We start from the raw sequence: 25,945 nt of genomic DNA on the forward strand, positions 1-25,945 counted from the left end.
TTTTTCAAACGTTTTTCAATATTTAGTTTTGAAAATTTTATCAATATCATATCCGCGAAGAATTGGCAAATCGAACTTTTTTGTTTGATAACTCTAGGCTAAACCGTTACAGAGAAATTTGATTTTGAGACAACTTTTTCCCATTTACGCCATAGCACGCCGCAGGCAATCCATAATTATTTATTTAGAAAGGTAGGTAGTTCTATTTAAACCCGGTAAACGTCCTTCATTTCAAAGCCTTTTAGTATCTAAAGCTTCTATATATATGTATCGTTTTATGCTCGTAACATTTGATTATTCAATTTCTCAGTGCAGTACCCGTTGCACGTGTCGTATACCTATCATTTCGTAGCCTGGTTACAGTTATTCAAGATATACAGTTGCAAACACAGGAATAGTAGCGGCAATTTTAACCAAATTTTATCAACTATATTCTTCTTTCTTGATTTTCGAAAATTTAACAACAAATGTTCATGAATTTTGAAACTTAATTTATACTATTCACTGTTAAAAACATATTCGAAAAATTTCGGAAATTCGAGAGGTCTGCATGAAAATTTGAAATCTTTTATTTATACATATGTAGTTTTTAAATTTTTTTTCAGTGCAGCTGCGTCACGCAATCATTATAAAATTGTCAGAAATCAATGCAAACTTCAAGAGACCTATAACTTGTTGTGACGTGCAATAGTGCCAATGTAACTAACGTCAATTAACATTAATGCGCTTTTGAAAGAGAATTGATGTCAGTGACACTAATTCCAAATCCGAAAGAGAACTAATGTCAATTGGCTTAAGTACGCTTTGGAACTATTTATCGCCGCCCACGCAAAAAGGAGCTGGGAGTGATAACCCTGCTAGACAGAGCTGGCGGAAACTCCAACACATTAACAGAATTTTTGACATCACTAATACACTCGCATAAAATTTTTCCTTTTATTCGTATGGAAAACCATAGTATGTATGTGTATGCATACACGTATACAGAATGTTTACATCAGGTTTGTCATGTCGCCTCTAACAACCTGATAGAAACTTTGCTTTTACGCCCTGATGTAAATTTCCATCAGCCATATCTGTGAATTGATGCCTCAAATGACTGAGAGCTGTCTAGCAGGGAAGACTATATGGCTTGCGTTGGGGTTGTTAGTCCAAATCTGGCGCTGAGCTGGCCAAACAAATTTTTGTTTTGCTTTAATTTTTATATTTTCTGAAAAGCGACGCAGGGGAAATTTTGAAATAAAAATTGCGTGTTCCGAATTTTCCTTTCATATTACGATATGATATTAAAATATTTTTCGATAAAATTTGAAAATTAAATAAAATCGTTAGTTCCATGTCACCTAACTTGTACTTTGTCGGAATACAATTGATTGGGCTACAAAATTGCGTAACCGAAACAATACAAAGAACTCCAATTCTGGCATTTGTACCAGTTCCCTGCACTAGGACTTATACATCTCGTTATCTATCCTCTTTACGGGGCCGCTGAAACTGAAGCTGATATATTCATGGTCTGAGAAAAATAGCCTGTCAAGGACACCCTACATTCATACTCTTATATATCATTCTCAAAATGAAATACGCTTTACTTGACGTTTGCCTTGTATTCATTAGCCACTTGAGAACTACTCTGTAGCAGGGACCCAAGCTGTTATTCCTTTTATAGTAAAAGTCCTTTAGAACAACTTATTGTCGGACTTTTACTTTTTTAGTCCGAAAGAAATTATTAAATCCAGAATTTAATTTTTTAGGAACAAAATAAAAAGAAAACAAGTAAGGAAGGCTAAGTTCGGATGTAACAGAACATTACATACTCAGCTGAGAGTTTGGACACAAAATTGTCTTTTTCATGGATACATGCAAAGGGTAATACTAAAAAGTGGAGCAACTTGCCTTTGCTATCTTTCTTCAACTATCAATTCGTTTTATTTGAATATTTTTTTTATATATGAAAATTTGGTTAAATTTGAACGCATTTCTTTATAATTTCTTTTGAATCACCCCTGAAACATTTTCGAAGCGCTCTTAATTATGAGTCCGATAAGAGTCCGAAATTGTAGACCAAGCGTGACATTTCTTGGAACGATTTTCCTTCATCCGTTGTCAAATAAGGCAATATCACCATGTACGAAAATGAACCTATGGTAACCCTGGAATGTGTTCGTATAACATGGGTATCAAATTAAAGGTATTAATGAGGGTTTTAAAAGGGAGTGGCCCTTAGTTGTATATGTGAAGGCGTTTCGAGATATCGACCAAAATGTGGACCTGGGTGACCCAGAACATCATCTGTCGGGTACCGCTAATTTATTTATGTATGTAATACCACGAACAGTATTTCTGCCAAGATCCCAAGGGCTTTTGATTTCGCCATGCAGAACTTTTTCATTTTCTTCTACTTAATACAATATTTCCTTAAGGCAGGTTCGATCAGCTGTTTTATCTGGTTATGGCTTTATGGTTATAAGTCACCATTAATTCGCCCTTAAAGCATCTAAATTTATAAGGTGTAAAATTATATTAATTTACACACGCTGTTAAATGAACGCACCTAGTAATATTCTTGATAAACTTAATTGTCGATGAGCTGTATTATTGCCAAAAAAAATTGTTTGATTGCTATGCAAATTAAAAAATGCCAAGACTAAGATTACAATTAAAACGTCTTTACTAAGATATTCTTGTAAAAATGACTTGTTTATGTTGGATATTTCTGATGAAAATGCCTGCTGTAAGTTTGCAAGGTTGTATTCCTTTGAGTTTACCGCGTTTACACCATGAAATGTGCGCGTAAATTTATACAAATTGTGTAAATGATTTTTCATAAAAAATAGCTCGCTTATACTAGGTTCAAACACACACCAAATTGGCAATTTATACTATTTGGGCAATTTATTACGCAATTTGTCATATAATAAAATGTAATAATAAATTGCCAATTTAAAAAAAATTACGTAATAAATTGTTTCAAACTGCAAATGCAACATTGTAAAGTGTGTTTATTGAGTATATTTAAACGTCAAGTACGCATGCCTAAAATATATGGTTGGCTCATCTCATCAGCTGATTTTATGTCTTTCATTTCACTGGAGTAGGAATTGTCAGAAGAAGATGGCAAACTCAAAATGAAACCAAAACATTGAACACATTTTCTTACAACACACAAAAATTTCAAAGTTTTATGTTTTCATTCCATTTCAATGTGCGTGTTTATTTTGACAGTCTGAACAAAGGTATGTTCTTGATGTAGAGATGAGCCAACCAGCTATCAAATTACTATTGTGCAAGCTAAATCGAGTTGTATGTAAATTTATTTTTCTGTTTGAACATAGTATTACGCACTAGATAAATTTATACGTTTACACACTTTATAAGGCATTTATAAGGTTAAATGAGTCCCCCTATTGTGTTCACCTTCATGTAATTACTGGGATTCTATTTTTGACGAGGCAAAGTTCGTCGCGTTTATTTCGCGGCGGCAGCAAAGAGGATAAATATAATAAGAGCCACCAGTCTGCTACGAGTGGCGAGTAACTCGCTGGAAATTAAAAAAATGTATGTCCAATGTTTTCTAAGAGGGACATTTTTAATTGTCTCGTATTTATCCATGCCGTGTAGGCAGCTTGTACAACTGTTTGGAAAGAGAATTAATTAACTAATTAAATACAGTCGGAAAAATAAACACCCCACGAAAATGTATAGAAGACATTTAGGCACATCTCGCCAAAAAAAAAAACAGCGATTACCTCGAAGAAAATTAGATTTAGCAAATGGCTACAAGTAACGAGTGATGTCTCTTATTATATTTATACTCTTTGGCGGCAGCGAATTGTGTTTCAAGCTTTAAGTATAAATATACGCTATTATTATCTTTTACTTACCCCCATATTTTGTTTCAATACTGCTAATCCCCATGCTGACTCCATCTTCAGCAGCGGGTAATGGCTGACAACGATTACCACCAGCAAAATAGATAGCTAATGCACCGATCGCAGCACCAAGTACCATAAAAGCTCCGGCCAAAATGAGAAATCGTCGTCTTTGTGTTGGCTCCTTGATCAGCCAATCAGTTTGCTGATGTATGGGGGTGGTGGTAGTATGGTAGGGCGAGGGTACGTTACATTGTAAAGTGGTGCGTGCTCCACGTGATCCACTACCAATACCAACACCTATACCACCTACACCTCCATTACCTCTACCAACTCCACCAACACTGCCAACGGCACTGTCTGTGCCTAAATAAACAACCGTTGGTAATTTGACGTGCGGTCCATTATTTGCTGTGCTATTATTTAAATTTCTGCTATTCTGTTGTAGGCTCAATAACTTGTCGTCCGATAAAGCAGTCGTTGCGATATCATTACTATCACTGAGTAACGGCAAATCCGCGGTTGTTGCACTGCTATCATCCATTGATGCACCAGTGCTTAGGCCAAAAAGATGCGGTGTACGCAGATATCCATTATTAAATAATTTACTTTTTTCTGACATAACCGCGACTAATTTGATGTGCAGCAGCACGTGTGATTTTGCCGAATTTTTTGTTTGTTTTTTTGTGCTTCTAATCACTATTTTGGTATTTCTTAAAGTTTAATAGTAGCTGTCATTGTGTTGTTCATAAATTTACTCACTGACTAGTTCAAGTGCTCTACAGAGATGGTTGTCGAGTTGTGATTAATTGATCGGTCATGTTATAGTTTATATTTATTAGTTGTCGATTTTTGTACCGAATTAACAAATGGTACAAAATTCACAAAAATCTAAAAAAAATTGTATTTATTTGTTTTATTATTATCTTTTGCGCATTCACGTTTTCTAAAACTATTGTTAGGCGATTTTTTTAGCTTGGATATTTAATTTAAAACGTTCAAAGATATTTATATTGACACCATTAATTTTCTAAACAAGCTGAATTGAGATATTACATTCGATCTAAATACACGCAATCAGATTATCCACCTTATGATAGACGGAGGGCATGCCTCCATTGTTTTAGATGTGCGCACGATCCTACAGCCTAACATCGACTCTCGCCGAAGCTAAAATACGCTCCCGCCTCTGCACGGCTTAAAGCAAGGAGCAACAAACAGAAGGAAACTAGACATCGAAAAGCTGCAATCGCAACAGACTGCCAATGATTTCGCAGCTTGACTCACTCTGAGAGCACAAGTCAAGCCGAATGAATGCAGGAGCAGTGGGAGCTTATCTCTAAAGCACTTCTTACCGCCGCCGATGAAAAAATTGGTTGCCTACAACCACGGAAAAAACACAGGTACAATGAAGAATGCCGCGTTGCAACCGAAAGAAAAGATGCTGTCTACAAGGCTACGTGAAAAGCGAGCGCACCAAGAATAGTGTGGGAGCGCAACCTCCAGTTGAAAAGGGAAGCGAGACGCCTTTATACGAAAAACAAGTAAGGAAGGCTAAGTTCGGGTGTAACCGAGCATTACATACTCGTCTGCTAAATTACAGCTTGCAAAACTTGAAAATTACCTTATTTTAAAAGTGGGCGGTGCCACGCCCATTGTCCAAAATTTTACTAATTTTCTATTCTTCGTCATAAGGTCAACCCACCTATCAAGTTTCATCGGCTTATCCGTCTTTGGTAATGAATTATCGCACTTTTTCGGTTTTTCGAAATTTTCGATATGGAAAAAGTACGATTTCGTTCATTTTAAGTAGCGAGCTGAGATGAATGCCCAGGAACTTACATACCGAATTTCATTAAGATACCTCAAAATTTACTCAAGTTATCGTGTTTACGGGCAGATGGACGGACAGACATGGCTAGATGAATTTCTTTTTTCGCACAGATCATTTTGATGTATAGAAGTCTATATCTATCTCGATTAGTTTATGCTGTTACGGGATACCGTTATGCGAACAAAATTAATATACTCCGTGAGCTCTACTGAGGTGAGTATAAAAAAGCAAATGAAGGGGTCCGCAAATCTTACCAAAAAATTCGAGAATAGACGTTGGGTTTTGATTGTGGCAAAACGCCGTAAAAACGAAAACGCGTGACTTTGTAACCGCTGTCCGGAGAGTACTTACATTATGGAGGAAACACTTCTTTGCTATCCTATATGGTGACAGTGATTTTCCGCACATGGAAGCTAAGCCCGATCCCACAATAGATGATGGCGACCTCAAGTTCCTCATGGAACTAGGGGATGGGGCGGGATGGTCTAGAAAGTTGTATGTGGTCATATTAATCGTTCCCGAGATGGTGCGGCTTCGGTCGGACCATCAACATCGATAATGGTACCCAAAACCATCTGAATATGACTAAGTCAGAATAGCAATAACTAGATTAAAAACAAGCACGCGGGCGTTCATAGTTTGCCTTCGGAGCTATTAAAATACGGCGACAAGCAGTTCATATGGCGTATGCATCAGCTTCTTTGAAAAATATCGGAAATAAGGTCCTGCCAAGCGTATTGTGCGAATGATTGAAGGCCTCCGTCAGAAAGAAAAGACCTCCCGCAGCCATTTAAACCTAAAGGGGTTTCAGAAAGGGTGGTCGTGTAATTTCTTTAATTTGATTCTGGAGAAAATAATATAAAGCTGCAGAGCTGAACCGCTTTGGAACAAAATTCTATTAAAGCGGGCAATTAATGCACTAGCAGATGTAGAAAGTGCGGAGTGGAGGAGAAAACGATCGAGCAGATTTTGTGCTCGTGCCCTGCGCTCGCAAGGCTAAGACTACAGCTATCATATTTCGAAGCAGTAAGTTGCACAGATCCTAGGAAGCTTCTGGTATTTGCCAAGAGGACGAAGTTATTTTATAACATAGATCCTGGTTTCTGATATGGGTTTTCAATTTGGTAGATAAACAAAGTTCTGGTAGCAGCCAGTACCTAACCTTGACTTTCTCCTGAACTGGGTGGAAAACGAAGAGTGGAACGGTTAAAGGAAAAATGGGATAGACTGAAAAAATTAAGTAAAGAGTTGAAGTGGCAAAAAAAGGAAAAGGACGGAAGAAGTAAGAAGAAAAGTGTGTGAAGGAAACTTTTTGTAGTTATTTCGAAGATAATTTTCGCCGCTTTTTTTTCTTCATAAAAGCCATGCACAACAATTACTTACAAATGAGTAACTGGGCGGCTGCCGTAGTTTAGTGGTAACGTGTTTCGCCTACCACACCGAAGGTCCTGGGTTGAACACCCGGACAAAGCAACATCAAAAATTTAGAAAAAAGTTGTTTCAATTGGAAGAAAGTTTTTCTAAGAGGGATCGCCCCTCGGCAGTGATTTGGCAAACACTCCGAGTGTATTTTTGCCATGAAAAGCTTGTCAGTGAAAATTCATCTGCCCAGCAGCTGCCGTTCGGAGTCGGCTCAAAACATTTGAGTCCCGTTTCGCCATTTTGTAGGAAAAATTAAAAGGAGCACGATGCAATGTGGAAGAGAATCTTAGCATAAATCTCTTCAGAGGCAAATCTGGCCAAGTATTCATTTATTTAAGTAGAAGATGGCTTCAGAACAAAAATTTCCAAGCATCCCGGGCGATTTTTAAATCACTTATGAGTATCACTTTGCTTTTAATGGGCTACACAGCCGCCTTTGCGAAACTTTTTAAGCTTTAAAGAATAAGCTTTAAACGTAAATTTAATATACCCAGCTGTGCTTGTATACGGGGTATTATAATTTTGATTGTATTACGGTTGGTGGTACAGGTATAGACGAACCGAGATAGATATAGACTCCTATATATCAAAATTATCAGTAGCAAAAAACAATTTGATTAAGCCAAGTCCGTCCGTCTTCAGTATACGGGCCTATCTGGACACAGAATAGATTGGTATTGAAAATGAGAGAAATTGGACGATAACCGCGACCACTTTTTGGATATCGAAAATTTAGAAAAATGAAAAAAATGAGATAATTCAAAAACGAATACTTCTAAACGAATGAAATTTGGAAGGTGGATTGGTTTTTGACGCAAAATATAAATTCCAAAAATTTTGGAATATGGATGCGGCACCACCCACATTTAGAGGAATAAAATTTGGAAGTTTAAAAAGCCGTAAATCAAAAGCCGTTGAAGTTATTACATTGAATTTTGGCTGAGACACTATCCCTGCCAAATTATCTAGACTAGAAGATAATCAAAATCGTTAAAGAACACGCCCACTTTTCCTAAAGGTCTAACATTAACAATGTTTGTAATAACTCTATGGTATTTAACTACATTTGACTAAAATTCTGCCTCAGTAGTGGTAAGGTTGAACTAAAAACAAAACTTAAACAAATTTTTAAAATCTGCGTAACTCGCCCCTTTTTTCGTTACTCTTTCCAAAATACTTTTAATGACATACGTCGAACAAAAATCTCCCAAACCGAACGAAATTTGGCATCAAATTTTTTTTTCATAACTACAACTTAAACTGCATTTTTACCCGCTCAAATTCCTTTTTGCTTCTTTTGAACTGAGTTCAGAATGGAACCATATCTATATATTAATACGCTAACAAAATTTCCATACAATCAATTGACAGGCTGTTTCGCATACTTAGCATACGCACAATCATATAAAAGTTATATGAATCGATTCGTTTTGATCAGCCGCAGTGCATAGGCCTATTTTTGTTAACAAATATTACTCTATTTGTTTATAATTAATAGAAAAAGTTTTTTGTAAATTCGAACAATTCATACAAATATCGTAATTCATTATCGTGCACAAGTTTGCTAATGCGAATTTCAAAGACCTAAACCTTTATGCACAAGCGCGCCGTCTTTGGGAACAATTACACAGTGCTACAAAAAAAAAATATCTCAAGAACTTTTGTAGCGACCTAGTGTCCGTTGTAGGTCTTGATGAGTAGATCAAGATGCCGTGTTTCAAAATTTTCTAACACCCCGAAATTTTCAAGTTATTGTTGAAAAACTGTTTTTCTTGTACCTTGCGCATTCAAAAATTCGTTACTCCGTCATTTTGCCATCAATTTTTGATTACTTAACATTTTGGAAAGCTGAGAGATGGGGCTTAAAAAATATATATATTTGTCTACACTTTTTACAGCAAATTGTTGAGATTTTTTAAAAGTTATCTAAAATTTTCTCGTTTTTTTTTTAATTTTTCAAAGTTTGACGGCTTTTTAATGTATCATTTCCGTAATGAATTATTTTTTTTCTTAAAGAGGTTGAGAGAACATTCTATTTCGAGTAAAAAAAGTACTGGTTGATCAAATCGGTTGAGAATTGTTGAAATGACAACACTTTTTGTGAACAAGAAAATGTTGCTCTCATCGTAGAATCGATATCGCGCCATGTCAGGATTGAATGTATGATTTCAGAATATCGCTGCCATCGTATTGAACATTCTTATCGTTTCTTTTATTCCACACATTATTTTTTGTTATAACAAAATTTCAATTATTGACTTTAATTATTTAAACAATTTCGATATTTTTTATTTATCTACATATATCATTTCTCGAGTAATTTTATTTCGCTGCTATGTTGGAGAGAAAAAATAAAGAAATAAATAGTTGCAAATATATTTACATAAAATTTTGTTTTATATTATGTACTTAATACAAAAAAAAAACTTCGAATTTCGATAGCTGTTAAAAATGTTTGCTAGATCTTCTACGTTTATAAGCCACATCGTCAGTATCGCATTTTAGAGACCAGCAATAATTTGCCAGCACTCTGATCTGACTTTTTCCGACAAAGCGTTTTTCGATCTCTAATAGTTCCTGATGGAACCGTTCTCCCTGTTCGTCACTGAATTGTCCAAGATTTTCAGGGAAGAAATCCAAATGTGAATGCAGAAAATGGACTTTGTGTCGTTGATTTCTAGGCCGTCAGAGTTTTCTTCATCATCAGCTTCTAATGAATTTTGCAGTTCGGAAATTGCATCGCGAATAGTCGATATTTCTCCCTTGATTGGATGAGATACAGCATTAGCATATTGTATACGGTCACGGGTTTTGTAGTGATGACCAACAGTATTTGTTTTACAGAAGTAGCAATCTTCTGGCTTATGGAAAAGTTGACGATGCCATATCATTGGAGTTGAGAATGGTAAAGGTTGTTTGTTGCATTTCCCAGTTTTCCATTTTTTGAGTGCGCTGCAGCACTTCACACAAGCATACTCTGGTTCATACCAAACATTTTCACTATACACGCGATTAAAGATAGATGTGAAAGCTTCTGTGAGAGCTGCATTGGTTTTTAATTGTATACGATGTTTCGTATCAACGAATAACCCGCAGACGTAACAAAACTTATTACACGTATCACACATTTTTAAAAAAGTACCTTGTAGCAACACGTACAACCACTGACTGATTTGATTCCACCAAAATGACAGTATCCTAACTTTCGTCTTGTCATTTATCTTACAGAGGCAAAGAGGCAAATGACTCGGATAGCAATTAAATAACTGTGTATCTCATTTCCACAAACAAGAAAAACCGTTGTCAAAACCGTGGTCATATCAGTTTTTCCTAACACATGATTTGATGATAAAAGTAAATAATTTTGTTTATCTTTGTTTCATAATTAAATCATAAAAAAAAAGGTTAAACGGAGCATAGAGAATGCTCAAAACAACGGCGACGATATACTGAAATCATACATTCAATGCTGACATGGCGCGATATCGATTCTACGATGAGAGCAAAATTTTCTTGTTCACAAAAAGTGTTGTCATTTCAACAATTCTCAACCGAATTTGATCAACCAGTACTGTTTTTACTCGAAATAGAATGTTCTCTCAACGTCTTTAAGAAAAAAAATAATTCATTACAGAAATGATACATTAAAAAGCCGTCAAACTTTGAAAAATTAAAAAAAAACGAGAAAATTTTAGATAACTTTTAAAAAATCTCAAAAATTTGCTATAAAAAGTATAGACAAATATATATATTTTTAAGCCATATCTTTCAGCTTTCCAAAACTGTTAAGCAATCAAAAATTGATGGAAAAATGACGAAGTAGCGAATTTTTGAATGCGCGAGGTACAAGAAAAACAGTTTTTCTACAATAACTTGAAAATTTCGGGGTGTTAGAAAATTTTGAAACACGGCATCTTGATCTACTCATTAAGACCTACAACGGACACTAGGTCGGTATTAAATTTCAAAATCAGTGTAACACAGTGTGATCTAAGTGCTTAATGTGAATTTCAAATTTTATGTATCCCCGCTAAATTCGAAGGCACAAATGTTTCACCTGCATACAAATATGGTTTCCCATTGTTGCCGCTTTCCTATAATAGCCTCTACCAAAATCCTAAAAAATTGTTCCAAAATAATTTATAGCGTACCAAAAATCTTAAATAGAATTAATTTTTGACCGGCCCATTTTTTGTGGCAAATTTTACCTACACGTAAATACATAAATCTTTATTTAACAGATTCTTTGTTTTTTATTTTAGTTGTTTTCAAAAAAACATGAAATCACAAATAATGAGTTAACTTTTGTTGAAACTAACTAATTTATTTATAACAATTAATGGCAAATTTGCTCGAAAATGTTGTTGCATTTGCAGATTTAATCCTCATTTTAGATAAAGTACGTCTTATACTGAACAAAAAAAAAAGTTACAAAAATATAACATTACATTTCTTATATTGCCTTTTATGCTAATTACGAAACAAAAAAACGTCCCAAAAACTTTTTTGATTTTAGGTCAGAGCGGCAACCGGCATCATAGCGGCCGTCTTGCATAGGCAGTATATTACCCACTATATTTATTATTAGGCTAACTTTGTTGGATTATATATCCATTAATCGGATGCTTAGATCCCAAAACCCTAATTGGTTTATGTATAATTTTCTTTAATCGGGTTTCCAGTCAAAATAATCAGAAAAACGCCTTTATTATTTTATTGCCAACGTTTCGACCGTTTATTGTGGTCTTCTTCAGGGCCTAGTTACAATTTTAAAGAAATTAAAATAACTCAATTTAGTTTCGCAGTTCTATAGAATTAAATTTACATATATATATAGACATTCTATTGACAAACATTTCTTACTTAAAAATCTCTGCGTTCTTCTTCGTCAGGTTTTTCTTTATATATATGTGTTTCGAAATAAAACATAGTCACTTTAATACTCAATTAAAGGGAACGGAAATTATTTTACAATTTAAAATTACTATTTTCAATGCACAAACCACAATTTATACTTCAAACTCTAATTTGTATGTAAGTACATATGTATACATATTTGACGTTTATTGATCACCGGCGAATGCATGCTTGATGGGTTATTGCAGTTTCATTTTAGTATAAACGCATAGATGTCGCTAATATTTCTTGCTTCTATACTTCTTTTGTTTACACATTGTTTGTCTGCTTTTATGTGTATTTCTTCCAGAAGCATTCTCTTTTGCCAGTTTGTTTCTCTTGCTATTACTTTGGCATTATCAAAATCAAATTTGTGCCCAAAAGTAATGGCATGGTGAGCAAGAGCGCTTTTTTCTGTTCGTTTGTTTTCAACATCTTTGCTGTGTTGTCCCAATCGTTTGTATAGTTGTTGTGATGTGGTGCCTATATAGCTTTTCTTACGTTGGCAGTCAACGCAGTCAATTTTGTATACAATGTTCTTTTGTTTTTTTGTTGGGATGTTATCTTTTATTGTTTTGTATAGCTTCCCTACGTTGTTTCTGTTCTTGAAGGCAAACCGTATGTTGTTTGTGTACGCTTTGAGTTTTTTAGTTATCTTCTGGGTTATGTTTTGGTAATATGATATTGAAAAAGTTTTTATGTCTGTTTGTTGTTGTTGGTTGTTGGTACTGATTTGGGTATTTGACGTATTAGTGTTGTTGTTTTGTGCTTGATACTTGTTGAGTAGCCTGTATATCAATTTCTTTGGGTAATCATTACCTTTTAGAATATCTACAATTATCTTTTTGTTTTTGCAATGATATTTTGGATCGCTGATGCTATATATTCTGTTTATTAATCCTTTGGCGGTGCTAATTTTTTGTCATCATTGCAAAAACAAAAAGATAATTGTAGATATTCTAAAAGGTAATGATTACCCAAAGAAATTGATATACAGGCTACTCAACAAGTATCAAGCACAAAACAACAACACTAATACGTCAAATACCCAAATCAGTACCAACAACCAACAACAACAAACAGACATAAAAACTTTTTCAATATCATATTACCAAAACATAACCCAGAAGATAACTAAAAAACTCAAAGCGTACACAAACAACATACGGTTTGCCTTCAAGAACAGAAACAACGTAGGGAAGCTATACAAAACAATAAAAGATAACATCCCAACAAAAAAACAAAAGAACATTGTATACAAAATTGACTGCGTTGACTGCCAACGTAAGAAAAGCTATATAGGCACCACATCACAACAACTATACAAACGATTGGGACAACACAGCAAAGATGTTGAAAACAAACGAACAGAAAAAAGCGCTCTTGCTCACCATGCCATTACTTTTGGGCACAAATTTGATTTTGATAATGCCAAAGTAATAGCAAGAGAAACAAACTGGCAAAAGAGAATGCTTCTGGAAGAAATACACATAAAAGCAGACAAACAATGTGTAAACAAAAGAAGTATAGAAGCAAGAAATATTAGCGACATCTATGCGTTTATACTAAAATGAAACTGCAATAACCCATCAAGCATGCATTCGCCGGTGATCAATAAACGTCAAATATGTATACATATGTACTTACATACAAATTAGAGTTTGAAGTATAAATTGTGGTTTGTGTATTGAAAATAGTAATTTTAAATTGTAAAATAATTTCCGTTCCCTTTAATTGAGTATTAAAGTGACTATGTTTTATTTCGAAACACATATATATAAAAAAAACCTGACGAAGAAGAACGCAGAGATTTTTAAGTAAGAAATGTTTGTCAATAGAATGTCTATATATATATGTAAATTTAATTCTATAGAACTGCGAAACTAAATTGAGTTATTTTAATTTCTTTAAAATTGTAACTAGGCCCTGAAGAAGACCACAATAAACGGTCGAAACGTCGGCAATAAAATAATAAAGGCGTTTTTCTGATTATTTTGACTGGAAACCCGATTAAAGAAAATTATACATAAAAACAAAACAGTCGGTAGTATCAACACTAATTGGTTTATGTCGCTTAAAGTTATGAAATCAATTTTATTTTAGTAAATATGATTGCGTGAATAAATTCAATGTTTTTGTTTGTTTTTCCTTTCTTCCTAATTTTTTCTGCTCTGTTATATCTTAGTATTATATTGTTCACAGACGATATTTTATGGTAGATATGGTCATATATATTCATGCAACGGAGTGTTTACAAATTTAATAAAAATTAATTACATACATAGATCTCAATGGGATCCCAACATTAAATATCCGAATATTAGAATCTTCATATTTCCACAATGATCACATTAAAACCCGGAAAAAAGTATAAGTGCACTTATTGCGTTTTTATATGGAACTGTTTGTTCACTTCACTTAATTTTTCGCAATTTAAGTACTTTATTTTTTTTTTCTTTAATTAATCATTTTTTTAGTAAACTCTGCCCTCTTTCTCATTACATAATTTTTTTATATTTTTATTTTATTTTTTATGAAGGTATCCTCTATTTTACTCGAAATTTTTGTTTTGTGTCACACTTACATATTAGATATGTATTTATACCAACTTAAACGGGTGGCGTGAATAGGCTAAATTCCTTTAGCAAATTTCTTAATTTTTAACTAAAAGTTCGTGTTTTTTGAATTATGACACTATTGACGTAAATGGGCGATTTGTGTATATGGGTGATATAGGCCTACTGGGGAACCGAGCTCCCAAAACTAACTTCGGTAGCGCGCCAACGGGAACCTTGCGGGTGGTGTGGAAAAACCTATTTTTCAATTCAATTTCAAGTAATTTCACCATAATTCTATGTCAATTTCATATGATTTTACATAATCTTTATATTTTTGTTTAAGCAGCTCCATACCAAAACGTTATAATTACATGTGAAAAGTTTGTAGAAAATTTAAGAAAATACAATCAAAAAGTACAAAGTCTTAGATCAAATTCAAAATTTTAAAGAAAAAGTAAAGTAAATTTGACCAGTTTGCTATATTTCCAACACTTGATGCATAGACTGAGTTGAAAAAAATACACGTTGGTCGAATTTCGACCACAGGCGATACTAGTATGCATTATTTCGCAACCTTATAACACTATTAACCACACAAAGCAACCAACAACAGCGTTTCAAGTGCACAGCTGGGTATGTAATGTTCGGCTTCACCCGAACTTGGACTTTCTTACTTGTTCAGTTCTGAAATTAGATTTATGTTAGCTGTGTTTTTTTCACATCTGTATACGATTACGCTTAAACTTTATATGGACTGCTAAGCGACAAACTTTAAATACACCTCTGAAATTGCTACGCATAAAATTAGTACTACTAAATTTCAATAGGCATTATACTCAGATGTAACTGAAATATGTGTCTATGTTTCACCCTCTGCACTAATTCTATGTATTCTATACGCGTCCACTATTTATCACAACTGATTCAGCTATATGTTATACACAGAACTACAACAGAGGTTTGTGTCTCCGATTTTCGGTACACCCTGTGATGTAGCTAGTTGTTTAACCACTGCCGCTAGATGTGTCTCCTAAGCATTATCTAAGCGAGGATAGGCGTTTTTTTTCACGAGCAAACGAAACGTATACGCGTGTAAAAAAAAACACGGCTGTTGTCAAACAATTTTAATGGGTTGTGGCACAAATGCCTGTGCACAACATTAAGTTTCATTTTTGTTTGAATAAAAGTATGAACTTGAAATATATTGATCTTAAAACGTACGTACATATTAGAGGTTTACGCCGATCACTTTATCGGCTGCGGCGGTGTGGGCGGCGCGCCGCTGTACGCCTGTGTTCTTACTTTAAAAAGCTTGATTTTTCAATTTAAAAAAATAATATTTAGGAAAGGTTTGTTTGTATGTATTTAAGGAAATCAACCTGCTGGCCATTTTTGCCTCAAGATCTCGCAGACCGTTCAAAAATTTTCAGGAGTAGCTCCTTGCGGAGGGAGGGATTGTCCCTCGTTCGCTTACTCCAGAGAGGCTTCGAACCTAACCCCGGTCTTTGCTGCGTCTGCTGAAAAGAAATAGAGATACATAAAAGAGTCACACTTTTGTCTGTATATCTCCTGCAAAGCGTAGTTTCACCTAGGGATAACTCCTAATAATCGTCGCGAACACAATTTCTTTAAATCATTTGTGGCTCCTTGGCGGTCACGCACAAAGGCGACTTACGGTTGCTATTAATGGTCTATTAATACTCATAACTCTCGTGGCACAGGGCGCCTCCAGTTTTTCGGCTGTTTTTAAGAGCTACTATTCCCGATGTGAGAACAGTAGCAATCCCGACCACCAGTCGCTACACCACGAGTGACTATTCGGCCAAGCATGCCGCCCTCGAAATCATAAGCAGTCTAAGTGGATGTCATTGCGTAATGGGTGAAATCGCATAATCCTCGGCGCATCTACATAATTAAAATTTTGCAAGGACCCTGGATAACATTTTTAAAATGTAGACCAAAGTTTGCAGACGTTTATGTTCACAACATTGATTTCAATAGTTTTCGTTAAATCAAAATGATATTTTAGAATGAAAGTCGACCGATTTTAAGTTGAAAGATGTTAAGTGCTGTTTTCCGGCCTTATGATATAAGAGCTCATTATGGATGAACGTGTAGCTTCAGTTTTCAGACTAGTTCGACTGTCCACTACGTTAGGGTCACGGTCATTAGTCTTGGGAAAGCTTTTGCTTCACCCCTTAGAGTGCTCTTGCGAAGGACAAAGCCTCACTTGGTAAATATGTATATGTGTCTATGTATTCACATTTGTAAAAGGACCCGTAACGTGGAGGTGATATTTAAACTTGGTTGATAGGCTATAATCAATGTGCTTCCCTCCAAGGGACTAGTTTTAGATAGGGTCGCCACTTTAGGAAATGTCAAACCGGGAGACTTGGGTGTTGACGGATGAAGTGTGAAAATCAAAATTAACATTTCAGACGCTGTTGTATAATTTCGCAAATAAACAACCGATTTTTGAATATAAGGCCAAGTGATTTTCAAACCCTTCTCATACGTACATATATGTATCTTCAACTTAAGTATGAGGTTAGAATCATTTCAAAGGAGGGTTTATGCCCCTAGTACCTACTAAAGGATTTTGCATCACTGATTTCGCTTATGCTTTCAGCCAATCGCAACATAAATTTTTTGAAAAAAAAATTTGCTTTTTTTTACAACTTGAGGACAATTTGAAGACATATTCGTCTTGGGCCAGTTTATTTGAATTTATTGTTCATTATTAATTTTTTGAAAAAAAAATATGAAAAGTGAGCATATAAATTTATTATATAACTATTTTTTAGTATTTTGTTTTAATAACTTGGTGAATTGGGTGATACAAAGTCCGTGTTAAGCTGAGATCGAAAACGCCAGTTTTTTAAAATAACTTTTGAACAGTTAAAAAGAGTTAAATTCCGCAATTTGTTTCTTATAACTGGCAGTGGGGCGCATCCGTTGATAACACTTTCGACCATATCCGACCAATTTTCGACATGAACAATAAATGACCTAAACAGTCTTAAACGACTAGAAAATATAGTAACGCGGCGGATGCCGCCACCGCCGCCGCCGCCGCGCCGATATTTTTGACATTCGGCGGCGGCGTGCGAAAAACGACCAAAATCGGCGGCGGCGTATAACTCTAGTAGATATGTATATTTGGGTGGCCCTTCGTTGTATGGGGGTGGGGGAAGTTTTTGGATTCTTGACGTCACCTCCTAAAAATATGCGAATAGCTCAAAAACGAATATATAAAAAGTTTTAGGCCAATCAAAAAAGATTTAGAGGTGACGCAAAGGGCTTGAAATCCTGAAAAATGACGAATTTTTACAATTTCGTGTTTCAGGCTTCCATATTTCTAAACCCTTCGAAAATTTACTGCTTTTCCATATTGTAATAAGATCTGTATTTTCTTACTTTTCTAAAATGGCCACAAACTTCAAAATCGGTCGATCAATAATAGAGTTACAGGGCAAAATATATATTGCTTTCGACAAACAAATATGTAAAGTAAATTAAGTCTGTGCAAATGTGTTTAGCAGTGAATCGTGGTATTCGGGTAAACCTCAAATAAACTCTTTTATACACAAATACATGTATCCCTTGAAGCCAAACTTGAAGTTAATTTATTTAAAAAAGTATACACATATATTTTTTTATAAATTTTCTTTCGAAATGCATAATGAATAATAGGTTTTTTTTAAATAGATAAATTGCGGAACTTTGCATTGGGATGTAAAACCACTTCCAGAAATAACAGGTCGTGAAAAGGTGAAACGACTTCTAGTTGTTGTTACTTACAGGAATGGCGAACAGTTAATAGGAGCTCCAAAATTATATGCTGCAACAGGCTCGGAAATAGCTGATACGTTGTATCCACTGTTATTTGAAAGGGATATGAAGGATGATATTGTGGTTAACACATGCGTTATAACAGGAGCTGCAACGTTATTAGAAAAAAAAACTTGAGCGAAAACTTTTGTATCTACCTTGGTGTCACCATATTTATGAAGTTCTGCTGAGAGTTATTTTCCAGTAAATACTAGTAAGGACGTTCAGTTATTTTGGCGATTTGAAGAAAATTGCAAAAACATCGACAAAAATAGTTTCAGAGATTTGCTACAAAATAATGAATTGAAATTTCTTTTAAGCGATAGCAAAGATACTATTTCAAAAAACCCTCTAAGGAATAGTTGAAAAAGAAAATAGTAAGAGATGACTATGGGGAATTATTGGAATTAACGTCTATATGTCTAGGAGCAAGTAATGGCATAAAGTTTCGTGTACCAAAGCCCACTCATCATGCTCGGTGGATGTCTAAGGCATTGTATTGCTTAAAAATCTATTTATTTCGTGAACAGTTTAAACTAACGGAGTATGAAGAGAATTCGATAGCAAGTATATGCGCGTTTATTATACAATTCTAAGTTAAGCTTTGTTTTTACTGTACCAATCCTCATAAAGCACCTCTTCAAGACTTATCTTTTATTAAGGGAATTTATAAATAGAGAAATGTTAATAAAAAATATCTAACATTGCAATAAAAAAGTTTTGTAACCACCTATGGTACCTGTCTGAAGAATGTATTGTATTGGCATTGTTCGAAGATGACGTCTCTTGTACCATGAAGAAAAAGATTGTGGAAAAAATCAAAAGCATAGGACAACTGCGACTAGGAAACAGAAAATTTAAACAGGTCCAGTGAAATCAATAAAGTCATAGAAAAAGAACTACACAATTTTTTAACAGGAAATACAATTGATTTCTTTGGTCGGTTTGGGATATCATCTCAATTTCTGGAGGTAGATCCACTACATTGGGGGGATACAGGAACCTATAAAAAAGCTAAGGATACTGTTATAAATATAAAAGTAGTTAACGACACAGAAGAACGGGGAGTAAATCTTATGGAAGAATATAATAGAATACTTACAAATGACGAGCAAGAAAAACAATATTTTTACAAGTTGTAACTGATTACAAAAAACAATTTGAATCACATACTAAATCATCCTTAATTAGATCCTAGGAAATAATATCATATTACATATGTACGTGTCAGCTAAAGTTTCACAAAATATATGTATATGTTTTAAAAATATATTTTCAAAAAAATGTATAATAAAAATATTTGAAACAAACTCATTTACGTATACTCATTATATACACATCAGGCCGGGTCGATTTGTGGGGAGGCAAAAAAACTGCCCATTGTTCTGTGAAAATCATATTCTAGGGATCAAAATAAGAAACTTTGCCGAAGGAACCATACCTCTAAAACGAATTCTGATGTCCCCCAATTTGGGTCGAACTTTTGGGTAGGGGCAAATTTTGAAAAATCCCTCTTTGACCCATTTAGAGTGCTCCAATCGAGTCCAAATGTATGATCGACCCCCACTAACTTTGGAGGCCCGACCCACCGATGCCAATGGCACACCCCCTGGAACCCCCTGGGGGTTCACAATACAAACATTTCCAAAAATCGCCGGTTTTGCACTTTACATGAAAAAATCAGCGAAATGCCTATGTTTTTCCTTTTTGGAGTTTATATTACTCCAAAAGCGTATCAACGTCGCATACGGCTGCATGAAAACACCCATATGTATGGAAGGTACTAAAGAGTACTTTAAAAGGGCGTGGGGCTTAGTTCATAGGACGCCTTTTCGAGATATTGCCAAAAAGGTGGACCAGGGGTGACTATATAATGTGTTTGTACGATATGGGTATCAAATTAAAGGTATTAATGAGGGTTTTAAAAGGGAGTGGTGGTAGTTGTATATGTGAAGGCGTTTTCGAGATATCGACCAAAATGTGGACCAGGGTGACCCAGAACATCATCTGTCGGGTACCGCTAATTTATTTATATATGTAATACCACGAACAGTATTCCTGCCAAGATTCCAAGGGCTTTTGATTTCGCCTTGCAGAACTTTTTCATTTTCTTCTACTTAATATGGTAAGTCTCACACCCATTTTACAAAGTTTTTTCTAAAGTTATATTTTGCGTCAATATACCGATTAAATTACCATGCTTCATCCCTTTTTTCGTATTTGGTATAGAATTATGGCATTTTTTTAATTTTTCGCAATTTTCGATATCGAAAATTGGGCATGGTCATAGTCGGATTTCGGCCATTTTTTATACCAATACAAAGTGAGTTCAGATAAGTACGTGAACTAAGTTTAGTAAGAATATATCGATTTTTGCTCAAGTTCTCGTGTTAAAGGCCTGCCGGAAGGACAGACGGTCGACTGTGTATAAAAACTGGGCGTGGCTTCAACCGATTTCGCCCATTTTCACATAAAACAGATATCGTCCTAGAATCTAGGCATCTACCACAAGGATTGGTAAATTTTTGTTCGACTTATGGCATAAAAAGTATCCTAGACAAATTAAATGAAAAAGGGCGGAACAACGCCCATTTTGAAATTTTCTTTTATTTTTATATTTTGTTGCACCATATCATTACTGGAGTTGAATGTTGACATAATTTACTTATATACTGTAAAGATATTAAATTTTTTGTTAAAATTTGGCTTTAAAAAATATTATTTTTTTTTTAAGTGTGCGTGGTCGTTCTCCGATTTTGTTAATTTTTATTAAGAATACATATAATAATAGCAGTAACGTTCCTGCCAACTTTCTTAATGATATCTTCAACGATTGCTAAATTACAGCTTGCAAAACTTTTAAATTACCTTCTTTTAAAAGTGGGCGGTGCCACGCCTGTTGTCCAAAATTATACTAAATTTCTATTCTACGTCATAAATTCAACTCACCTACCAAGTTTCATCGCTTTATCCGTCTTTGGTAATGAATTATCGCACTTTTTCGGTTTTTCGACATTTTCGATATCGAATTTGGCTCGAACTTTTGGGTACGGGCAAATTTTAAAAAATCCTTCTTTGACCCATTTAGAGTGCTCCAATCGAGTCCAAATGTATGATCGACCCCCACTAACTTTGGAGGCCCGACCCACCGATGCCAGTGGCACACCCCCTGGAACCCCCTGGGGGTTCACCATACAAACATTTCCAAAAATCGCCGGTTTTGCACTTTACATGAAAAAATCACGAAATGCCTATGTTTTTTCTTTTTGGAGTTAATTTTTCTCTTTAGAAATTTATTTAGTCAGAACATATGTAAATGAAAAAATGGGTTTAACTTAGTAATAGAAAAGAAATTTAAAAAATTTATTAGAAATTAGCGTTTTTACAACTCTTTTAAAACCAAGGCATCACTGTGATGCATTTGCATGTCATAAACATAGTTGTGTGGGTTTTTTATTCAACCGTTTTAAAAAATGAAGGTATCACTGTGACACAATTGCAGATCGTAAAATTGCTTGTGTTGTTTTTTTTAAGCCACCACAAGGCACAGCAGGTAGAATTGAAATTACCATTTCATTCTTATTACCTCGTCTCGTAGACAATATACAACGCCACAGTTTTTGTGAATGCACTAAGTCGTTGTGAAGAACTCAAAGTGTGAAGTGCTAATTTCAGATAAAAAAATATTTCAAAAAAAAATAATAATAAGTGAAGTGACCATTCCAAATCAAAAAGTTTACAATGAATCCACCATCCTCTGCACCGCAAGATGAAGCAACTACATCAACAACTATCGAAAACCCAATGAGTCATATACCCAAGCATGATGTTACTGTTTTTGGTGTGTCTACTGATTTAACTGATCTTAATTTACCAACCCATCTGGATATCTTGAGATATTATTTTTACTTAAGCGAACGTGCTAAAACAGAACAAAAAAAGTTTTCACATAAATCATTCACTATTCAAGTACAAGATAAGTTGATTGGAATTTGGGAAAAACTTGGTATGGAAATAATGCTAAAAAAAGTGTATTTAATAAATTGAATAAATTGCTTAACAAGTATCAAGAGCAATGCTATCACTCATTTATTATAATTGCCAACCATTTTTAATTATTTTATTATTATATATTTTCAGGTGGTGGACGGCTTCCAGAAAATTGAGTTGCAAAATATGCCCCCTGCTCCAGAAAAAATTGAATTTTCCACCGATTTGAAGTACTTATACGACATGGCCCATGCAATTTCTAGCGGCGTGGTTCCGGTGGATCTGGCTAACATCAAACCAGGGAAAATTGTACATTTTCGGTGGCTCACCAAGGCCGCTAGAATATTACGATTATATGTGACAACAGAAAATCCAGATGCAAATTTAAGAATTCTGGTTTAATTTATAATTAAATGTTATGTGCCAATGTACTTCAATATCAAGTATTACATCTCTGTCGTGTACGGCAGTACATTATTTTTCAAGTTCATTGGTTGGTCAGATTTCTAGAACCTCGTTTACGCAAAATTGTCAATCAAGTAATTAAAGATAAGTCATATTATGCGCATTCGGAAAATATCTTGTTATCAATGTTGTTTGATGATAGCAAAGAAAAGCGCGACTGTGCCATCAAGAAAATTCTACGCTATCGAACCGATGTTGACGAGCCAATGGAACTTAGAGTTTATAAAAAACCAGATATAAACTTTAATTGCACAAGTTATACGGAAATGACCAATTTGAATGATATAAATATTGTATTTGAACCACCATTCACGCGAAGCATTCCGTACGATACATTGAAAGAATATTTAAATCAAGATGATCCACCGTTTAATGATCCAAAAATTCCATCACATATACAAGGAACGGAACGACATGTTCAATTCCTAGCTTGCGTTTCCAAACGGGTTATACCAGAAAATGTAGAGGCTGTTATGGCGACGACATTAGAGAGCCGTGCGAAATTGCCCAGACTTAAAAGTAAAAAACTTCAAACAATAATTTTTTTTAGTTTCTTTTCTATAACTCACTTAAATTAATTTTTTCATTTACATATGTTCTGATTTAATAAATTTCTTAAGAGAAAAAAAGATATTATTATAAATAAATAATAAATATATTATAAATAAATAAATAAAAATAAAGAAAAAACATAGCCATTTAGCTGATTTTTTCATGTAAAGTGCAAAACCGGCGATTTTTTTTAAATGTTTGTATGGTGAACCCCCAGGGGGGTTCCAGGGGGTGTGCTACTGGCATCGGTGGGTCGGGCCTCCAAAGTTAGTGGGGGTCGATCATAGCACTCTAAATGGGTCAAAGTGGGATTTTTCAAAATTTGCCCTTACCCAAAAGTTCGGCCCAAATTGGGGGACATCAGAATTCGTTTTAGAGGTATGGTTCCTTCGGCAAAGTTTCTTATTTTGATCCCTAGAATACGATTTATTCAGAGCAATGAGCGATTTTTAAATCGACCCGGCCTAATACACATTTCTGAAGTAATGACACCGTGTTTAAGGCATAATTTATTTTATAGCTTTATTATTATTTGACCCATTTTTGTTGTTTTAGATTTATTTGAAAGTCAAATATCTCTAGAACTTACTAATAACACGATAAATTACGTTCCGCCCATAACAAATGAAGTAGGGTTGACCAAATTTAAGAAATTGTAAAAATTCGTCATTCTTCAGGACTTCAAGCTCTTAGCGCCACATCTAAACCTTTTTCGATTAACCTAAAACTTTGTGTATTCTAGTTGTTAGGCTATTCGCATATTTCTAGGGGGTGAGATCGAGAATCGGAACACTTTGGAAAATAAGGGCCACCATAATGTACATAAGTATATGAAGATTAACTTATACCGCCCAATACTCAACAAAATAAGCAAGCAAGGAAGGCTAAGTTCGGGTGTGACAGAACATTACGTACTCAGCTGAGAGCTATGGAGACAAAATAAGGGAAAATCACCATGTAGGAAAATGAACCTAGGGTAACTCTGGAATGTGTTTGTATGACATATGGGTGTTTCAATGAGGAGATCAACCACGACTGAAAAATTTAAATGACTAGAAAATGGGTTTCAAGACGAATTATTAAGGGAAAAGTACTTGAATTTTTAATTATATGGAAGTATTTGCAGCTTGTTGGTATTTTAAAACTCATAAACGGAAGGGTAAAACTGAGGGTCTCTTCAACTCAGTTTTCGCAAATTGAATCAACTATTTTCTCTGCACTATTAATTAAATTAATAGACTTGAACTAGTGCAAATACATTTTAAAATTAAATTAACAATAAGAACTACCTACAAAAATGAGAAAAAGAGAAGTTCGAACTCGAATAACGGTATTTTTTTTGTTTACTTTCGATAGTATACTTACGTCGCGTACGTTATGCAAAAACACTATTTGTCTATGTCATTTGTGTGTTGGCAGTCGCAGGTAACAGAGATTACAACTCCAAATCAAGAAATCTTCTGGTTAAATATATTGGCTGAAATTTTCTTTTCAATCGAAGTAATAAAAATTGTATTAACTTTTCAATTTTGACGCATACGTTATTGTACCAAAAAAAAAGAGGCTGAAAGACAACGGGCCTATCGGAAAAGAAAGGCAGATGCAGCATAAGAAGATGCAAAATTACTCCAAGAAAAAAGGAAAAAAGATCGAATTCGGCAGCGAAAATTGAGAGATAAATATGAAAATGTTAGAAACATGGGTGCTGGTTCGTCATATAGTTGCAACAAAACTTTGGGGAAAGCAGTACGAAAGGTAGAAAAAATGTTGCCAGTGGACATAAATAGGAAAGTGGAAGTAATTGAAGCTCTTTACATGAAGTATGTAAAACAGGCCAATAATGAACAGGAAACACACAAGGGTTCGGCTGAAAGTTTTAACTTTATTAAAGATTTTTACTTGCGAAAGGGAGTTAGTGTGCAAGCTCCAGGCCGTAAAGATACGGTAATCTATAGTGGGAAAATCGCCGCCAAGCGCTTTATGCTTTTAACCGTGTCTGAAGCATATGAACTGTACAGAAGCGAGGTTACTTCGGGATATGTGGGTAAATCACTTTTTTATCAGTACCGACCCAGCTATGTAAAATTAATAGATAAAACTCCACACAACATGTGTGTCTGTAAGTACCACGCAGATTTTGCTTTTTTATTGGAAGCTTGTGCAAAAGTCATACCACCATTCCCAAAAACGTTTGAAACATTTTTGAAATCCTCTTGTTGTAATGTGTTGGATGAAAATTGTATGATCAATGACTGCGAAAACTGCGTGCGAGGTGGAGAGCAAGATTTAGTTCCCGTGTGTTTTCGTACCAACATGGATAAAAATGTTAAGTGCAAACATCGGAGGAAAGTTGATATCCATTTAACGTTAAGCTACACCACTGCTGCATTGGCTGATCTGATTCATGAAATAGAAGCTCAACTGCTGGTTTTTAAGGTGCATAGCTTTGTTAAACAATGCCAACAACGATATTTCAATGAAAAAAAAGAAAAACATTACGGCTTCTGAATTGATCTTGCAAATAG

General features: G+C 34.8%; 1 protein-coding gene across 14 annotated transcripts in view; it reads right to left on the reverse strand.

Annotated features, from left to right (window-relative positions):
• Window positions 1–25,945, reverse strand: part of Nep1 (Neprilysin 1) — a 168,626-nt gene that overhangs the window by 64,209 nt on the left and 78,472 nt on the right. For 8 of the 14 annotated variants that reach the window (XR_010952893.1, XM_067782807.1, XM_067782794.1 and 5 more), the window contains exon 2: window positions 3,885–4,763. Coding sequence is in view for 13 of the 14 variants with exons in the window: in XM_067782807.1 (XP_067638908.1) it covers window positions 3,885–4,494 (610 nt within the window). In the remaining variant the exon portion in view is untranslated. The remainder of the gene's footprint in view (window positions 1–3,884; window positions 4,764–25,945) is intronic. The other 6 variants (XM_067782801.1, XM_067782802.1, XM_067782800.1 and 3 more) reach the window with 1 other exon arrangement.

The sequence above is a fragment of the Eurosta solidaginis genome, chromosome 4 (assembly GCF_040869045.1).
Source record: "Eurosta solidaginis isolate ZX-2024a chromosome 4, ASM4086904v1, whole genome shotgun sequence".
Taxonomy (NCBI): domain Eukaryota; kingdom Metazoa; phylum Arthropoda; class Insecta; order Diptera; family Tephritidae; genus Eurosta; species Eurosta solidaginis.